Source organism: Carassius gibelio, chromosome A16 (assembly GCF_023724105.1).
Source record: "Carassius gibelio isolate Cgi1373 ecotype wild population from Czech Republic chromosome A16, carGib1.2-hapl.c, whole genome shotgun sequence".
Taxonomy (NCBI): Eukaryota; Metazoa; Chordata; class Actinopteri; order Cypriniformes; family Cyprinidae; genus Carassius; species Carassius gibelio.
This window is the reverse complement of record NC_068386.1, coordinates 14,585,303-14,600,044: the sequence shown is the minus strand read 5'-3', so window position 1 is coordinate 14,600,044 and position 14,742 is coordinate 14,585,303. Positions and strand designations below refer to the sequence as shown.

Sequence of the window (14,742 nt, the reverse complement as noted above, 5' to 3'; positions counted from 1 at the left end):
TAACCCCAGCTTTGATTCAATACTGCCCTCTAATGGTCAAGACTCTTACTATCAGTGTTCGTTTTTATCATGGTTTTTATCAGTTCTTCGTTTGTCCTTTTTGTTTTTTGACGAAAATATTCTTTAAATTTAGTCAGTGTTTTGTTATTTCATATTTATTCATTTTAGTCAGTATAACGTTAGGCCTACAGGCCTACAAATATGGCTCTTACATTATCCCAAAATATATACAATATAAAATATGTATTAAGAAATAATACTTTGTTGCAGAAAAAAAGAAGGGAACAGATGGTCCAAAATAAAAATCTACTCCCCCCTTATTTCTCTCCAAGTCAGAATAATAATCTAGAAGATGCAGATGTAAGGTGATTTATCATTTCAAGTAGCCTACCGTAGATGTAGTCCTTATGATTCATGTGCGTTATTCCAAGGCTTCAATATTCAGTCGAGTGATTATGTGAAAACTGAATGTAAAGTAAGTATTCATTTAAATCTGGCGCGCAAACAGAAAGTGCATACGCAACAATCAGAAGTGACGTAATTATGACACGGTTAAAATAAAAATAAAATACGTGTTAATTTATTTATTTATTTATTTATTTATTTATTAGTTTCTTGTCCAAAAAGTATTTTTTAATTTTAATATTTCATTTGTTGACAGTTCGTTAACAAACTATTATCACCAGTAGCCTAATTTTGTTGACGAGCTTGCTCTTCCGTCTGCTGCGAAAAAAGGCCATCAACCTCATTTATTTTAAATCTGCAGTTTATTGTTATATGGAGAGATTATTTTAAAAACTCCAATTGTTAATAAACAAAAGAAAGGAAGAAACACATATTCACATATTCAACAAAGACCATGTCAAAATCTCATTCCTAGTGCTTTCATTTCTAATAGGTTCAGGGGACGGAAACATGTTGTGTCTCGTGGAAGGTTTTGTGTACCCAGGACTGCATGGATGCAGAGATGATGTGAAACTTTTTATAGTATCAGTAGCCTAAGGAAGATTCATACACGCATACACGTTCCCCTTCTCCCCTCATTCCCCCCTCATCACCATTCTCTGGTCATGTGTTGGCTTTTGTTCAGAGAAATGCAGCTCTACTCTTTCTTTTCAGGCTTCTTTCCATCCTTTTCGTGATACTCGAGGAAGAAGTCGTTGCAGGCGACAGTGAGGGCACCAACGAGGATGACGAACTCTGTGAAGTCCACCTCACCGTCGTTGTTTGAATCCAGGTCTCCCATAACTTTATCTACCGCGTCCTTATCCTGTGCGTTCTGTGGAGCAAGAGAGGTGCAGATAAAGTTCATCAGAAACATCTGACTTCCACAAAGAAATCAAAACTCTGTTTTCTCCTTACCCCAAGGTAGTTGCCCAGCTCCTGCGTGAGCATCTCTTTGAGTTCCTGCCTGCTAAGAGTATATTTGTCGCCCTCATTTCCAGAGTACTTGTGGAACGTCTGGATCATCAGCTGCATGGCGTTCTCCAGAGTGGAGGCATTCTCTGAGTTTAGAATATTAGACATTCTGAAAAGAAAGATGTATTGGTCAATGTAGCGAGCGACTCTATTTAGGCTTATAAATGCACTCAAAAATGCACGAAAGGTTTTCTTTAGGGGGAGTATTTCTGGCTCATTTAAAATGTTTAAAAGCATGAAGCAGACTCATTTTCTCTAGACCGCAACAGTAAAAACATTGCAAAAGAAGCAGTAATATATTCTCAGCATAACATGCTTCCCCCTCCAGATCATCCTCCGAGGAGCTTAGCTTAACTACAGAAGCAAAATGTGACTTGCCTGATAAGGGTGAAATCCTAAACTGGAGAAAACACTCCGAACCTGCGGAGGAAGTTACTCAGCTAAGTGTTATCTGAGCCAACAGTGCCCACAACTCACTACACACACACACACACACACATACACATATATATATATATTTAACCAAACATTGCCTTGGGTTTGAGATTAGTCCTGTCCTGATGGTTGAAGAGATAAACATTGGGTTGTGTTGGCAAAAATAACTTCGGAAGAGAAGAAAAGCCTCCTCAGATACATTATAGAGATGAGCCACAAGCCACGCAAAACTTGAGGTGGAATTTTTATCCAATAGCAGCTCTTTGCATCAAACTTTTCTTTAGCATATGATGTGACCAAGCATGTTCTGTCTGTGCAAGGCCTTTATTCAACAGTCTGGTGTAAAAGCTCATTAGAAATATCAGGTAGCATGAAATTCATCTAGCGTGTAACTCTAAAATTCACAATTACAGTCTGTAAACATCCATCCTTTTTTCCCCTTACCTTGTTGTTAGATGACTGATGCTCTTCTGTTTCTTGAGGAGAGATGAATGTTGGTGGAGATGCGAGGCGATGGGCAGCATCTTATATACCTACTTGGTCCTCCTCCCATCGTACCCTACACTCCTCCTCCCTTCATCCATCCATCCTTCATTTGTCTCTACCCAGCTGTTTCCCACCTCTTGTCCTCTCTGTTTACACATTCACAATGTAAGAAATGCACGAAAACAGTGTACGAAAAAAGGAGTAAATGTGATGTTGATCGTTGTAATTGAAAGAGAGAAAGTTCTCTGCATTAGACTGTAACTTGAGCAAATGAAAACAAGCCACATACTTCCTGCTTTGTTTTATTGATCGACACTCAGTTCAATTCAATTTCAGTTTTCTTTAAAACGTATAAAATGTACATGTAATGGTTGTGCCATTACCGCTCATGTCTTCATGCTTATCTAATCATACAAAACATTCATGTATTCAAGCATACTCTGAAAACCTGGCCTTACCTGAAAGAAGAGCTTTTGGGTAAACAGATATGTTTGATCCTAAAGGTTAGTTATATGTACTGCCGCTTGTCACATTAAACTTTTAGAGACGTGATAGTTCAGCACCTTGAACTAAATGATTTATCTGCTGTAATTGATGACACAAACATCGCTATACTCAAAATCAGTCACGCTCTTTTTATATTTAAATGACTATATTATCTATGTAAGTTATGTAATTATAAGCTATATAATATAATTAGCTATAAGTTAAACTTCTTAATGTCATCTATATTTGTGTAATTCTATCTATCTATCTATCTATCGATCAGACACATTTATATAAGTATATACTGTAAGTCTATTTAACTGTAATTAATTTCTTGTTGCACTTTTCTAGAATAATTATATATAATGGAACATAAGATGAAATAGGGTCAGATGTCTGAGTTCTGAACATGTTACAGGCCAAACAAGGTTACATGGAACAAACAAAAAGCTACTAACAACCTAAGGGTCTTTAGAGGTGCTGATAGGTGCTCAGGTGTGTGTGTGTGTGTGTGTGTGTGTGTGTGTTGAGTGAGCATCTGACTACAAGTGGTCCTGTCACACCTGATACTGCTGCACAGGTGTTAAATCATCATTAAGCAAACGGTGTCCAAACACATATGTCAGCCAAGCCTTGGGACTGAAAACACACAAACGCGCGCGCGCACACACACACACACGCACACACACGCACACACACACACACACACACATATATGGCCAAATTCAAAGGTCACTACCAAACACACAAAATGTGTACACATTAAACATGTATTCATGCTAGGGCACAGGCTGTACCCCGCGCACCATGATCTTTAGCTTTTATTACATGTCTGAAAGTTAAAGGATGACTATAATTCCATTTTTTTTTTCATTTTTCCATATTTTAATTGAAAGGATATACAAAAACACTTCTCCAGTAATGTAAAATTTCACTTTTTTAAATGGACGAATCTGATGTGTATACAACATTGACATTGCATCTATTTTTAGTAAATGTGATGGCTTGCATTCATCAGTCATGCCTTGTTTTAAGCACTTATCAAGCATATTTTGTTGCCAGTAAAAACAATTCAATCATATATGAAAATACAGGAGCCTTGAAATAAAAAGCAAAAGCATGGAAAGGAAAAAAAAACAAAACAAAAAAACATATGCAACAAAAGGTTACTTGATTTGGCACTTGTACATGGCCACAGGTCAGACATTGTTTTATAATTTCATAAATGCGAGTACATTGCAATTTCAGAGACTTTAAGTGTGTTTTCAGATCACTGCAGATTTTAGATTGCTTTGAAGACCTCGGCTAGTTGTTACAACAGGAAGTCACAAGGGCTAAAGAGTTGTGCTTTGATATGTATATTGAGCTACGGTAATTGTTACACAATTTAATACAGTGTGTTTTGGCCAAAACAATGATTGATACTTTTTTTTGATAAAGCAAAAACAGTTTAGTAAGTAAGAATTGTGACAACTAGCCCCAGTCTCTCTTATTTACCATGAATACTGGTGCAAGACTCCAGCATTACAAATGATTGTCAGTGTCATCCATGCGTTTGGGCTTCTCATTGTTCAGCGGGTGCAGTGCTCTGTGCTTTCTGCTCACTCATTGAGTTGGCCAGGTAGCCCACCAGCGTCAGGTACTCCTGGAAACTGACCTTCCCGTCCTGGTTGTCATCCAGGCCTTTCATCATGTCCTTCACTGCTGAAGAACTGTCAGTGTCCTGAGAGAGACAGAGAGAGCGTGAAGTCCTCAACTATTTAGCATTAGCCCAATCAAGCTTAGTCCATGGAATCTAGACATCCAATGAAGTGCAGTCTTGACATTTTGTGTTCTGTAGTGCGACATGCTATACTTCATCTAAAACTACTTTAAAATTAATTCAGCTAATTCTTTTATAATTATCATGCATGCAGCACTTATGACCTCATATTAATTGAGAGCTTAATACTTTTATTTTTAATTTAACTGTCACATGACATGACCACCTAAAATTAAATAATGAAGGCAAAAGTGTGATTAAACAATTTAACAAACACATTCACTTTTACGTGTATACACTATAAAACTAAAATCTTTATCTAGCAGTCCACGGGCATGTTGTGTGTCAACTAAATGGAGTAAAATGAAAAACATCTGGACAGATGTAGGAACTCTGCTTACGCTCAGGATGTTCCCCAGCTGACTCTGGACTAACTTTTGGAAGTTCTTCGCCCCCAGGCTCTCTTTTCCTCGTGCTGAAGACAGGAACTGCGTAACAACTGTTTTGATGGCACCCTCCATATTTGTAACTGCACAAAGTAGAGAAGAACATCACTTATAGCACTTATCGATTTAATTTTCATTTTGTCACAATATGTGCACCTCATATGCATAAAAAAAGTGACTTCACTCAGAAATCGCTAGTAAATTTTACAATTAATTACAGTAAGAGTAATACACTTAATTCTTCAATTAGTATTTGGTTGTGAAACAAACGTACATGTGTGTTTTATTTACAACTTTGAAAAAAATATTTTTTTTACATTGTGGGGTAATTTCTAGCTTTACTAAACACAGCATATAAACATAGAGTATGACTTTATAATATAATATAATAGGTATACACCTTGAATGGATGGCCAAATAATATAATAAAGTAAACATATATTTACTTGTATAATATAATATAATATAATATAATATAATATAATATAATATAATATAATATAATATAATATAATATAATATAATATAATATAATATAATATAATATAATATAATATAATATAATATAACAGGTATACACCTTGAATGGATGGCCAGATAATATAATAGAGTAAAAATATATTTACTTATATAATATAATATAATATAATATAATATAATATAATATAATATAATATAATATAATATAATATAATATAATATAAATGTATGTTTTTTATAACTTAAGTTAAAAATAACTTTCCCCTTCCTTTGATGGTCTTCTCATTAACATTAGTAAAAAATGATGGCTTTTACTTTCATTTAGAGTGATATAGGAATTCATGTGAGACTTTCTGAAGGGTTATGGTGGTATCTGAGATAGAAGAAAAAAAAAGATCATAAAACACTGCAAACTAAAAGGAAGGGCAGGCACTGGAAAATGAGTGACCTGAGGAGAGGGATGATGCTAGAATAATTAAAGAGCATGAAGAAGGGAGGCGGGAGAGAGGAGCAGAGAAAGAGTGTGTGGAGCTGTGGAGTGTATACCACAAGACAATGGAACCAGTGATCTCTGACGGACATTCAATACACTCAGGCCACAGGCTCACATTACCCCTGGGGTTGCCTGCTACATGTCTGTTACACTCTCTCTCTCATCCAACAACATACAAACACAAAAGCTCATACACACTCTTTGAAGGATGCCCACTCACACAGGCCTTTCCTCTTGGATCAATACACCTTTTTAACTTCTTTACCAATTCACAAATAAAGCAATAAAGTGTAGCCTACTGCATTTCATATTCCTGTACTGTAGATTCTATCTCATATTTGACAATAACAAATAATTAATGATCTAATTTGGGTTTCCTTCCAGTGACATTTAACAAGCTTATCCATAACAAACACAAGGTACAGTATACAACACCAGTGAAGGCCACAATTCCACAAAATACAAATACACTGAAAAAAAAAAGGTTTACAGTGTATACCAATACAAAAATGTTCAAGATATGGACAATGCTGATCAAAAGCTGATCTTGAAATTTGACACTAATTTGATTAATAAAATCCTTCATGTAAATGTACACATTACAAAATTATAACGTAGATTATGAGAAAAAATCATTTTGAGACTTGCTGAAGATTATATGTAACAATCTTATTAAATTAAGCATTAGCCTATACGATGGAAAAGCTTATCTAAATATAAAAACCGAGAAAATCACAATGCACAATTGCATATATCCAAAAAAGCAAAAACAAAACCAAAATACTAATATTGGATGATAAGTGATATGTTTCAAATATATTGTGCATTCTTCGTTATTTTTGTGGAGACTACAAAAAAAAAAAGAGAAAGTTTTGGGCAGAAAAACTGATTTTGCTGCCAGTCTGAAAGAGGCCTCCATTTTACCTCGAGATGAGCTGCAGCACTCACATACATGCACAAAATCAATGTGATTTTAATGTGCGTGTGACATATAGGTAATTCTATAGGCCACCCTATAAATCTTCCATCTGATGGACGTCACACCTGAATAATTACACTACACCACTGCTCTGCCATCCTCCCAATTACTGATGGACCTCTATTAACCTAATTAGAGAGAAAGAGAGAGAGAGAGAGAGAGAGAGAGAGAGAGAGAAGCCTGAGCAGGGCTTGGGTGAAAATGAATAAAAGACTTGCTGCAGTTTTTTTGTATTAAGTATTTTGTTTGGGTGTGAGAGGCATGTGTTTGCCACGGAGAAGTGTCTGTCTGAAAAATGTTGTCATTGTTTTAAATGAGATGCACTCGTTAGGTGACATTCAAGCTCATATTTGATTAGACAAGGCAGAAGCATCAGATGGGCTTATTGATAGGGGCTCCTAGTGATTAGTCCCAAGGGACCCAAACAAACTCTCATGTAATGAGATGCTTTGCAATACGTGCCACCTGCCAAATGGAAGTGAGCACTAAAAGCAGGCCAGAAAGCTGTGCATGTAATGCCAAAAAATTCTAAACATAATGGATTCGGTTACTGGAGAGCAAATGACTGAATTAGCATGGGGGTGTTTCTCTGTAGCAGGGACTTGAGCAATTGTCAGGACAGAAGGAAAAAATGGTTGGGGCAAAATACTGTCAAATTCTTGAGGAAAATCTTCTGAAAAATGTTTACCTTCAAACATGGCAATGACCAAAAGCACACAGTGGTTAAAAAAAAAGACAAAGGTTAGTCAGAGCTCAGACTTAAACTTCACTGAAAATCTGTGGAACGATGTTAAGACTGCAGTCCACAAACAGTCACCATCAAATACTTTCAAAAGTATCTTCGCCAGTAGACTGTAGAGCTGTAGTCAAGTCCGGCCTTGTCGAGTCCAAGTCAAGTCCAAGTCCAGGACTAGTCGAGACCGAGTCAAGACCGAGTCCAAAGAGGTTCGAGTCCAAGTCAAGTCCAAGTCCAAAAGTTTCGAGTCCAAGTCCAAGACCGAGTCCAAATGAAAGAAAAAAGGGTCCTCTTCAAGACCACATACTTAACTACTGATAATGTTTGTGATGCGAGAGAAAGCATATCTCCTATTCTAAGAAAATCATTTTACATTATTATTTGTAATGATCAAAAAGCATGTGCAAAGTAACAACTGTGTAGACAGGGGTCTCCAAACTACATCCTGGATGGCCAATGTCCTGAAAAGTTTAGCTCCAACTGGCCTTAAAACACCTAGAAGATTAGTGTGTCTAGTAAGAGCTTGATTAGGTTCAAGTGTGTATAATTAGGGTTAAAGCTAACAGGGGCGTTAAACAAGATCCTGGGCCCTATTTATAGGCAGTCCTGATGGGCGCCCAAGGCCCCCCACCCATGAAAATATCCAGGTAAAAAATATATATTTCAGATTCATACTTTTCAAGGGCCCTCTCTTCCTTTGGGGCCTTGCTAATGAGTACTGGTTTTACCCCCAGTCCGACCCTGGGAGCTAAACTTGGATAAACAAACAAAGTTTGGAACTGTAAGGTCAAATAATTTTTATGTACTTTATTTTTTGTTGACATTATATCTGTGGTCAAAAATGTATATGACTATGCCTAATTGGCACAGTGCACAGACACACGCAAAGCTCGGGATATGACAAATGCGCGCAGCAAGGCTAGAATGGATACGTTTGGCTCTACTGGGCATGCGCACACAAATACAGCGACATTTTTGTCATACTGTGCTAGTGCTTGCATAGACTAGTCGAGCTCTGTCGGAAACAATCGACTACTCCAGCATGCATTAACCATAATTCACACAAAGTGTTTGCAAGTACGACGTGAATTTTAGAATTACAATATTGCGTGCAGCTGTTACTATATGACCTTATCTATGTTGCATGTAAAAATAAAATATGTAATAATTAGGGTTGTGCCTGAAGCCGAATACCTTATTCGGAATGGCAAGGATAATGACTTAAAAAACGAATAACGCTCAAGGAATAATTCTGCCTGAATACTCGGCTAAAGCTGACACAGTCTGGTGTTTGCTAGATAACAGGTGAGCCAGGGCATCAGCGCCAGAAGTGAATGAATGTAAACTTTATGAGTGAAAAGAGAGCAAATCAAACACCGCATTGTTGTCGCCTCTCTGTTTATCTCTCAGAAATCAGAGCGTTGCAAGAGTAATTTTACCTATAATAATACATCATAGCTACACGTTATATTATTTGTATATATTTAAAAGGCAAATATTGAAAGCTTAGGCTTCCATGATACGAATGAATGGAATAAGCACAGCGCGCTCACTAATCAATCAGCAGCGTTGCGCGTCTCAGTCTCTCAAAAACCAAATCAGTTCTCTCTCAAGAGTAGGCTAATAATCAGCTTAGATACGGATACATTGTCTACTTGTCCTACATGTTTGCATATTTACCTTTTGCTGGTTTGCGCGGAACACACACATCTGTTTAGTGAAGTTCATTAACATTAAGACTCACTCAAAGTGTTCTGCGTAATGAGAATGTGTGCATTGAATGGATTCAGTCGTGTTCAGATGATCACTAAACGTTTGTCATGACATCTCTCTGCTTGCATGATAAATATTATTTTAGAAATTAATAATTATTTCAGTTTAACACGACATACTTGTTCAGTGATAACTACGAAAAAATATATAAAAAGTCATAACAGTCTTATCAAATAACTGTACGATGTTGTATCCGAATGCAGATAGGAAAAAATTTGTGATTGTTACAGATACAAATACTGGCTGTTACATGAAAATGTAAATATGTAATGTCATATATAAAGTTTTTAAAATTTACATATGTAATTGTTGCATAAGGCTATACATAAATACGCATTTATTGATAAAAAAAGGCTATCTAGGTGTAGACGTAGCCTAAATAAAACACAATCTAACAGGTAGAAAATTAAATTAGAAACATCTAAACTTTTCAGGTCGCAGTATGTGCACCACTGGTCATGCACATCCTTTCCCGGAACAATACTGAAAGCTAAGGCAAGATGGAGAAACAGATGATCATATTTGTACAAGTATAGCCATTTTTTAAATGAATCTATTAGCAGAGCTACTGCAAGTGATTTTAAGTGCTGGAATTCCATTTATTCTTTGCTGAAACTTCTGCGTCATCATGAAGAGCTTGGAAATAAGGAGAGCGGCGCTCCTAGCGTTTTCCACACGTTTTCAGTCGCGACATCATGCAAATGTGGTTTTGTTTTGAAGGAGAAATTTTTTATTTTATTTTTTTGCTGGACTCGGTCGAGACCAACTAGAAGACTTGGCGAGTCCAATGGCCAAGTCCGAGACAAGTCCGAGTGCAAATTCAACGAGTCCGAGACAAGTCCGAGACGACAGAAAAATGTCTCGAGTCCGTACTCGAGTCCAAGACCGGACTCGAGTACTACAGCCCTAGTAGACTGTGGATAAAACCTAGTGTCTCCCTTAAACAAGGTCAACTGGATGATTTTTCTGATCAATGGGGATATAAAAATGCAATAGTAGAAAAACCACATCTCTCATAAGTGTGCTCTCCTCACAGTTTTCTTCAATGAGCTGCATTCCATTCTTGCTCCTCTAGATGTCCCTCCAGACTACTTGTGGTTTGCCCTAGTTTCTTGATGTTACTGGAAAAAAACTTGTAACTATCACTGGATGAAAATGTAAAGAATGAGGATGAGAAAGTGACAGAATAGATAAGGCATTGTCCACATTTCTCATGTTCAGCTCTCAATCACATAACTGTTGCACTCGTGCAGACAGACAGGTGCTTCATAGCTCATTTCTTTAAGATGTTCTTAAAAGATCATAGTTACAGCTCTCACAGTTAACTCGTTACTCTAACAAGACTGAATGATCTGATTCCTTAACTGAGCGGACACCTCATAGGCATTTCATTTAATAAATTATATATATATATATATATATATATATATATATATATATATATATATATATATATATATATATATATATATATGTATGTATGTATGCATAGGTGTAAAGTACTAATTGTACTCATTGCTCATTCTGAAGAATTTATACTTTGTAATCATAATATGTAATATCAGTCATCTTTTTCTATACAATGAAGTGAGTGACGACAGTCACAGCTGGAACAACATGAAGTTGACTAAATGATGACGCAATTTAATTTTGGGAGTGGGCTGTCCCTTTAAGAGTAGTTTTCAGTATTTTTTATTTTAAGGCGGTGTTCGTTTTTCCATTGTATGTAAACGTGGAACAAGAAGCTTGTTCTCTATCTCTCCATGAAGTGTGACTCATTTCCTCAGCTTGTAGCAGGATGTCAGGACTTGAAGGCAACGGTGAACAAGTAGTCTCGAGCTCTGTAGGTTATCAGTCAGCTCCCACTATTGCTGTCTTATCTCTGTATTCATAATTAACGCCGTTCTGGTAGCCGTGTCGCCGCTGACACATTGAGGTCGTGCTTCGTCCGGTTAAGGATCGAGTGCATTTACCCCAAACTCTCGTAAGGTCGACTGCAGGGCTTATCACAACAAACGGCGCATAATAAGCAGCGAATCCATTCACCTCACGCGGAGGATTTGCGGCAGAAGAAGCGCCAGTACGCTCTGAGAAAAAGCTCTGAATTAATAAATACCAGGTTTCTGATTTCTTATTTGGTGTAAAGGGAGAAGGGCTCGCGTTACCTCTATACGGAATCGGATCTTCTACTTGTAGTGATCGGAGAAGTGAGCCCACGCTCGCGCGTTAGGGCTGAAATATTGACGCAGAGCAGGGAGGATTAAACGGAAAGTGGCACATTTTCATTAACCACGAACGTTTATTTATAGAACCCTGTTAACTTGATGCTAAAGTTCCACAATTCAAGCTGATTTAATATGGTCAACAAAAGCCACTCTAAACCAGCTAACAGACCAGTTTGACCAGCTGAAAAAGCGCTCTAAACTTACCTAAAACTAGAAAACAGGACAGGGTGAGACTGAGAGAACAACTAAAACTACTAAGGATATCAAAACAAGTTAAATAAATGACAAATATTCTAAACTCAGAAACGCCTAGTTAAAATTGTTATAATAGTCTACCCAGAAGAAAACATCTTATTTGATCTAAACCGACAACACCCCATCAAATAAACAACAGAGTTTGTCCTTTAAACCTCTTAGGATCAAATTGGAATGCTTACCTAGTTTTGTAACAAAACCTTTCTTCTGCTGATTCTTGCCTCTTCTAACTCAAGCAAGTACAATGCCTATGAAAATGCCTCTTCTGCGAATTCCAATCTTCCCAAGTAGCTTTTTTCCCCATCAAATCACTGGGCGGATACCCATAACTTTATGGGTGGGGAAAACAGGATATATTACTCAAGAGGGGTGTTGTGTGGACATAACTCCCCTGAAAGTGTACTGTCATAACCACGCTGGAAAATGAGGTGAGAGGTGAGAAGAGGTTTAGGAAGTGAATAACCACATAAACTGTTTTTTTTTCTTTATTCATCTACAGCCATTTTCTGCTTTCTGATTTACTGCAGTGGATTCGGTGCCAGCTGCATGGCCCGTGTCTGAATGACCTGTGAGTGAGTGAGTGAGTGTGTGTGTGTGTGTATCACAAGTAGGAGCATGTATTTGATTGTTGCACAAAGGCTTACTGAGACTACCATAGTGAGATCATCATCCAGCCACACCTTGATAGCCTAGTCAGATACATTTCTCCAAGTTTCCAGCCAGCATGCTTTGCCACATTCCTCAAAATATAAGTGGAAGAAGTCTTCTTTACTATATAACATTCTTTCTGCATTATTAAGATATGTTTGTGCATACGTGAGGGAGGGAGAGAGAAAGAATGCAGCTACGTGAGAGAGAAAGCTGTCTGCTGCGGGGCGCACAGCATACCAGAACACAATTATCAGGAACATGTGCTTTCCAATTACCAAGACAAAAACCCTCACAGTCCAGTGATCCTCCTCCACCCTGTTCGCTAAGCCAAAAGTCTCTGGGTTTGGTTGACAACATTAATGTTCGCTCTGAGTAGCATTGTTTGCCATCATAATTACTGCCAGACAATACAGGCTTTGTGGCTGTGAGTGTCATTAAAATTTTACTCAAAATGCAAAAGTTAAACAGTTAAACAAAACTATAAAATAAACATTAAATAGGTCAAATAGAATGATTTGACACACACATGTATATATATATATATATATATATATATATATATATATATATATATATATATATATATATATATACACACACACACATATATATATATATATATATATATATACATATATATGTGTGTAAAATATTTTTTCTAGATGTGAAATCTCGCACAGTGTATCAGACAAACACTGTTAAAACCATGATTAGCACACATTGTCAAACAGGACACACCTACAACCCGAGCCTAAATCCTAATCCTTCCTCTAGTTCCTGTATCAGACTGTAATCGCAAAAAAGTAATTATAGTGACTATAGCATTGAATAGTGATGTAATGATAGTACTACTATTTCAATGGCAAGCTTTTATGTAATTGTATATTTATCTTTTATTAGGCAGTCGTTTAGTTAATATTTTCTCCAAGATTTCAAGGTAGTAAAGAAGGTTGCTCAACTTCAGAGGCGTTTCTATGCCAGAAAATGTTTTGTGCGAGTGCAGATGTGAGAGGCTCTTCTTGAAAGATTGATGGTTTTAGAAATGTATTGCAATCAGCTTCAGGCTCTAAAGACATGATTGATTGACAAAACAAAACAAAACAGAAATACTACCCTGCTGGCATTATGTATGCAAATAGGATTTTTTTTTCTTTCATATATTTAACAAAAATGCATTGATTTATAGTAGTTTTGCCGACAGACATTTTGTTTGGAGAACTCTAAACTGCTTTAATTAATCTGGTTTGTGTTATCAGCTGCAAGTGTGATCAGTCAAATGGCATTTATGACAAAGTGCCAATAAACAGCTGTTGATGTTGTTTTATTCATGGTTGTTGTATATTTAAACTATGTGTGTGTGTGTGTGTGTGTGAGAGAGAGAGAGAGAGAGAGAGAAATGGAATGCAAGTATTGCCAGATTTACACCCAAAACCAAAATTCTTGCAGGGTATCAATTTGTACCCCGTGCATACACCAGCATGGTTTCGATAGTTTATAAATCATCATCGTCATCATCATGATCATCATACTGAGAAGTTCGAGAATTTAAACACATTCTGAGATGTAGTGTAAAAATGTAAGTATAAAAAACATTTATAATGGGAATGGGAACTGCTTTCTATTTTGAAACTTCTTTTAGCACCAACAGTGGTGTTCATGTACATCCCAGCTGAAAAGTAGTTCCATAATGTGCATCAATACTTAATCGCTGTATTTTCAGTGGAAATCCATAAAAAAAAAATCCTATTTAGATGGGATCCAACTCTTAAATTATAAAAAAAAGAATCTACCCAGTGATGGTTCACAGAGCTTCCCTCTGGTCCCGAAATGATCCATCCTCTGTAGTCTCAGTGATGTTTTTACCGATAAGCAGGACCTCGAAAGCCTTCAGGGATCTGAAACCTTCGCAGTAAGCTGTGAGATGGGACATTCCATCAGAAGGAGAACAGAAAATATCACTAAGGCCCTGTGCACAAGTTCTGATCTCTAGTCTGATTACGCTAACCAATGGATCAAATATATTGCTAGATACATTCTAACTTCAGACGTCTCAGTGTCAACTCCTCAGAATTATTCAAACCAGTAAATGCGAGACTTTCCATGGTGCTGATGGACC

The 14,742-nt window shown here is 36.9% G+C and overlaps 2 protein-coding genes across 3 annotated transcripts; both read right to left on the bottom strand.

Annotated features, from left to right (window-relative positions):
* Positions 1-667: 667 nt before the first annotated feature.
* Positions 668-2,603, bottom strand: s100t (S100 calcium binding protein T). 2 transcript variants are annotated; one of them, XM_052619254.1, is made up of 4 exons: positions 2,299-2,362; positions 1,798-1,839; positions 1,363-1,528; positions 675-1,279 (listed from the first exon to the last, which is right to left on the bottom strand). In XM_052619254.1, exons 3-4 carry the CDS (start codon positions 1,525-1,527, stop codon positions 1,103-1,105), a joined length of 342 nt encoding a protein of 113 aa, XP_052475214.1. In that variant the 5' UTR covers position 1,528; positions 1,798-1,839; positions 2,299-2,362; the 3' UTR covers positions 675-1,102. The 2 variants fall into 2 exon arrangements, with proteins under 2 accessions (XP_052475213.1, XP_052475214.1); XM_052619253.1 differs by lacking the exon at positions 1,798-1,839 and having other exon boundaries at positions 668-1,279; positions 2,299-2,603.
* A 1,084-nt stretch (positions 2,604-3,687) lies between these two features.
* LOC128030001 (protein S100-A16) lies at positions 3,688-12,305 on the bottom strand. Its single transcript, XM_052617453.1, has 3 exons — positions 12,158-12,305; positions 4,990-5,117; positions 3,688-4,549 (listed from the first exon to the last, which is right to left on the bottom strand). Exons 2-3 carry the CDS (start codon positions 5,107-5,109, stop codon positions 4,391-4,393), a joined length of 279 nt encoding a protein of 92 aa, XP_052473413.1. The 5' UTR covers positions 5,110-5,117; positions 12,158-12,305; the 3' UTR covers positions 3,688-4,390.
* Positions 12,306-14,742: the final 2,437 nt, after the last annotated feature.

Excerpts from the sequence above, each read along its gene's own strand:
- s100t (XM_052619253.1), bottom strand. The coding sequence starts at position 2,378 with ATGCTGCCCATCGCCTCGCATCTCCACCAACATTCATCTCTCCTCAAG. Across the intron at positions 1,529-2,298 it reads ATCAGTCATCTAACAACAAG|AATGTCTAATATTCTAAACT; the intron begins GTAAGGGGAAAA and ends CTTTCTTTTCAG. Across the intron at positions 1,280-1,362 it reads AGCTGGGCAACTACCTTGGG|AACGCACAGGATAAGGACGC; the intron begins GTAAGGAGAAAA and ends CTTGCTCCACAG.
- LOC128030001 (XM_052617453.1), bottom strand. The coding sequence starts at position 5,109 with ATGGAGGGTGCCATCAAAACAGTTGTTACGCAGTTCCTGTCTTCAGCA. Across the intron at positions 4,550-4,989 it reads AGCTGGGGAACATCCTGAGC|GACACTGACAGTTCTTCAGC; the intron begins GTAAGCAGAGTT and ends TGTCTCTCTCAG.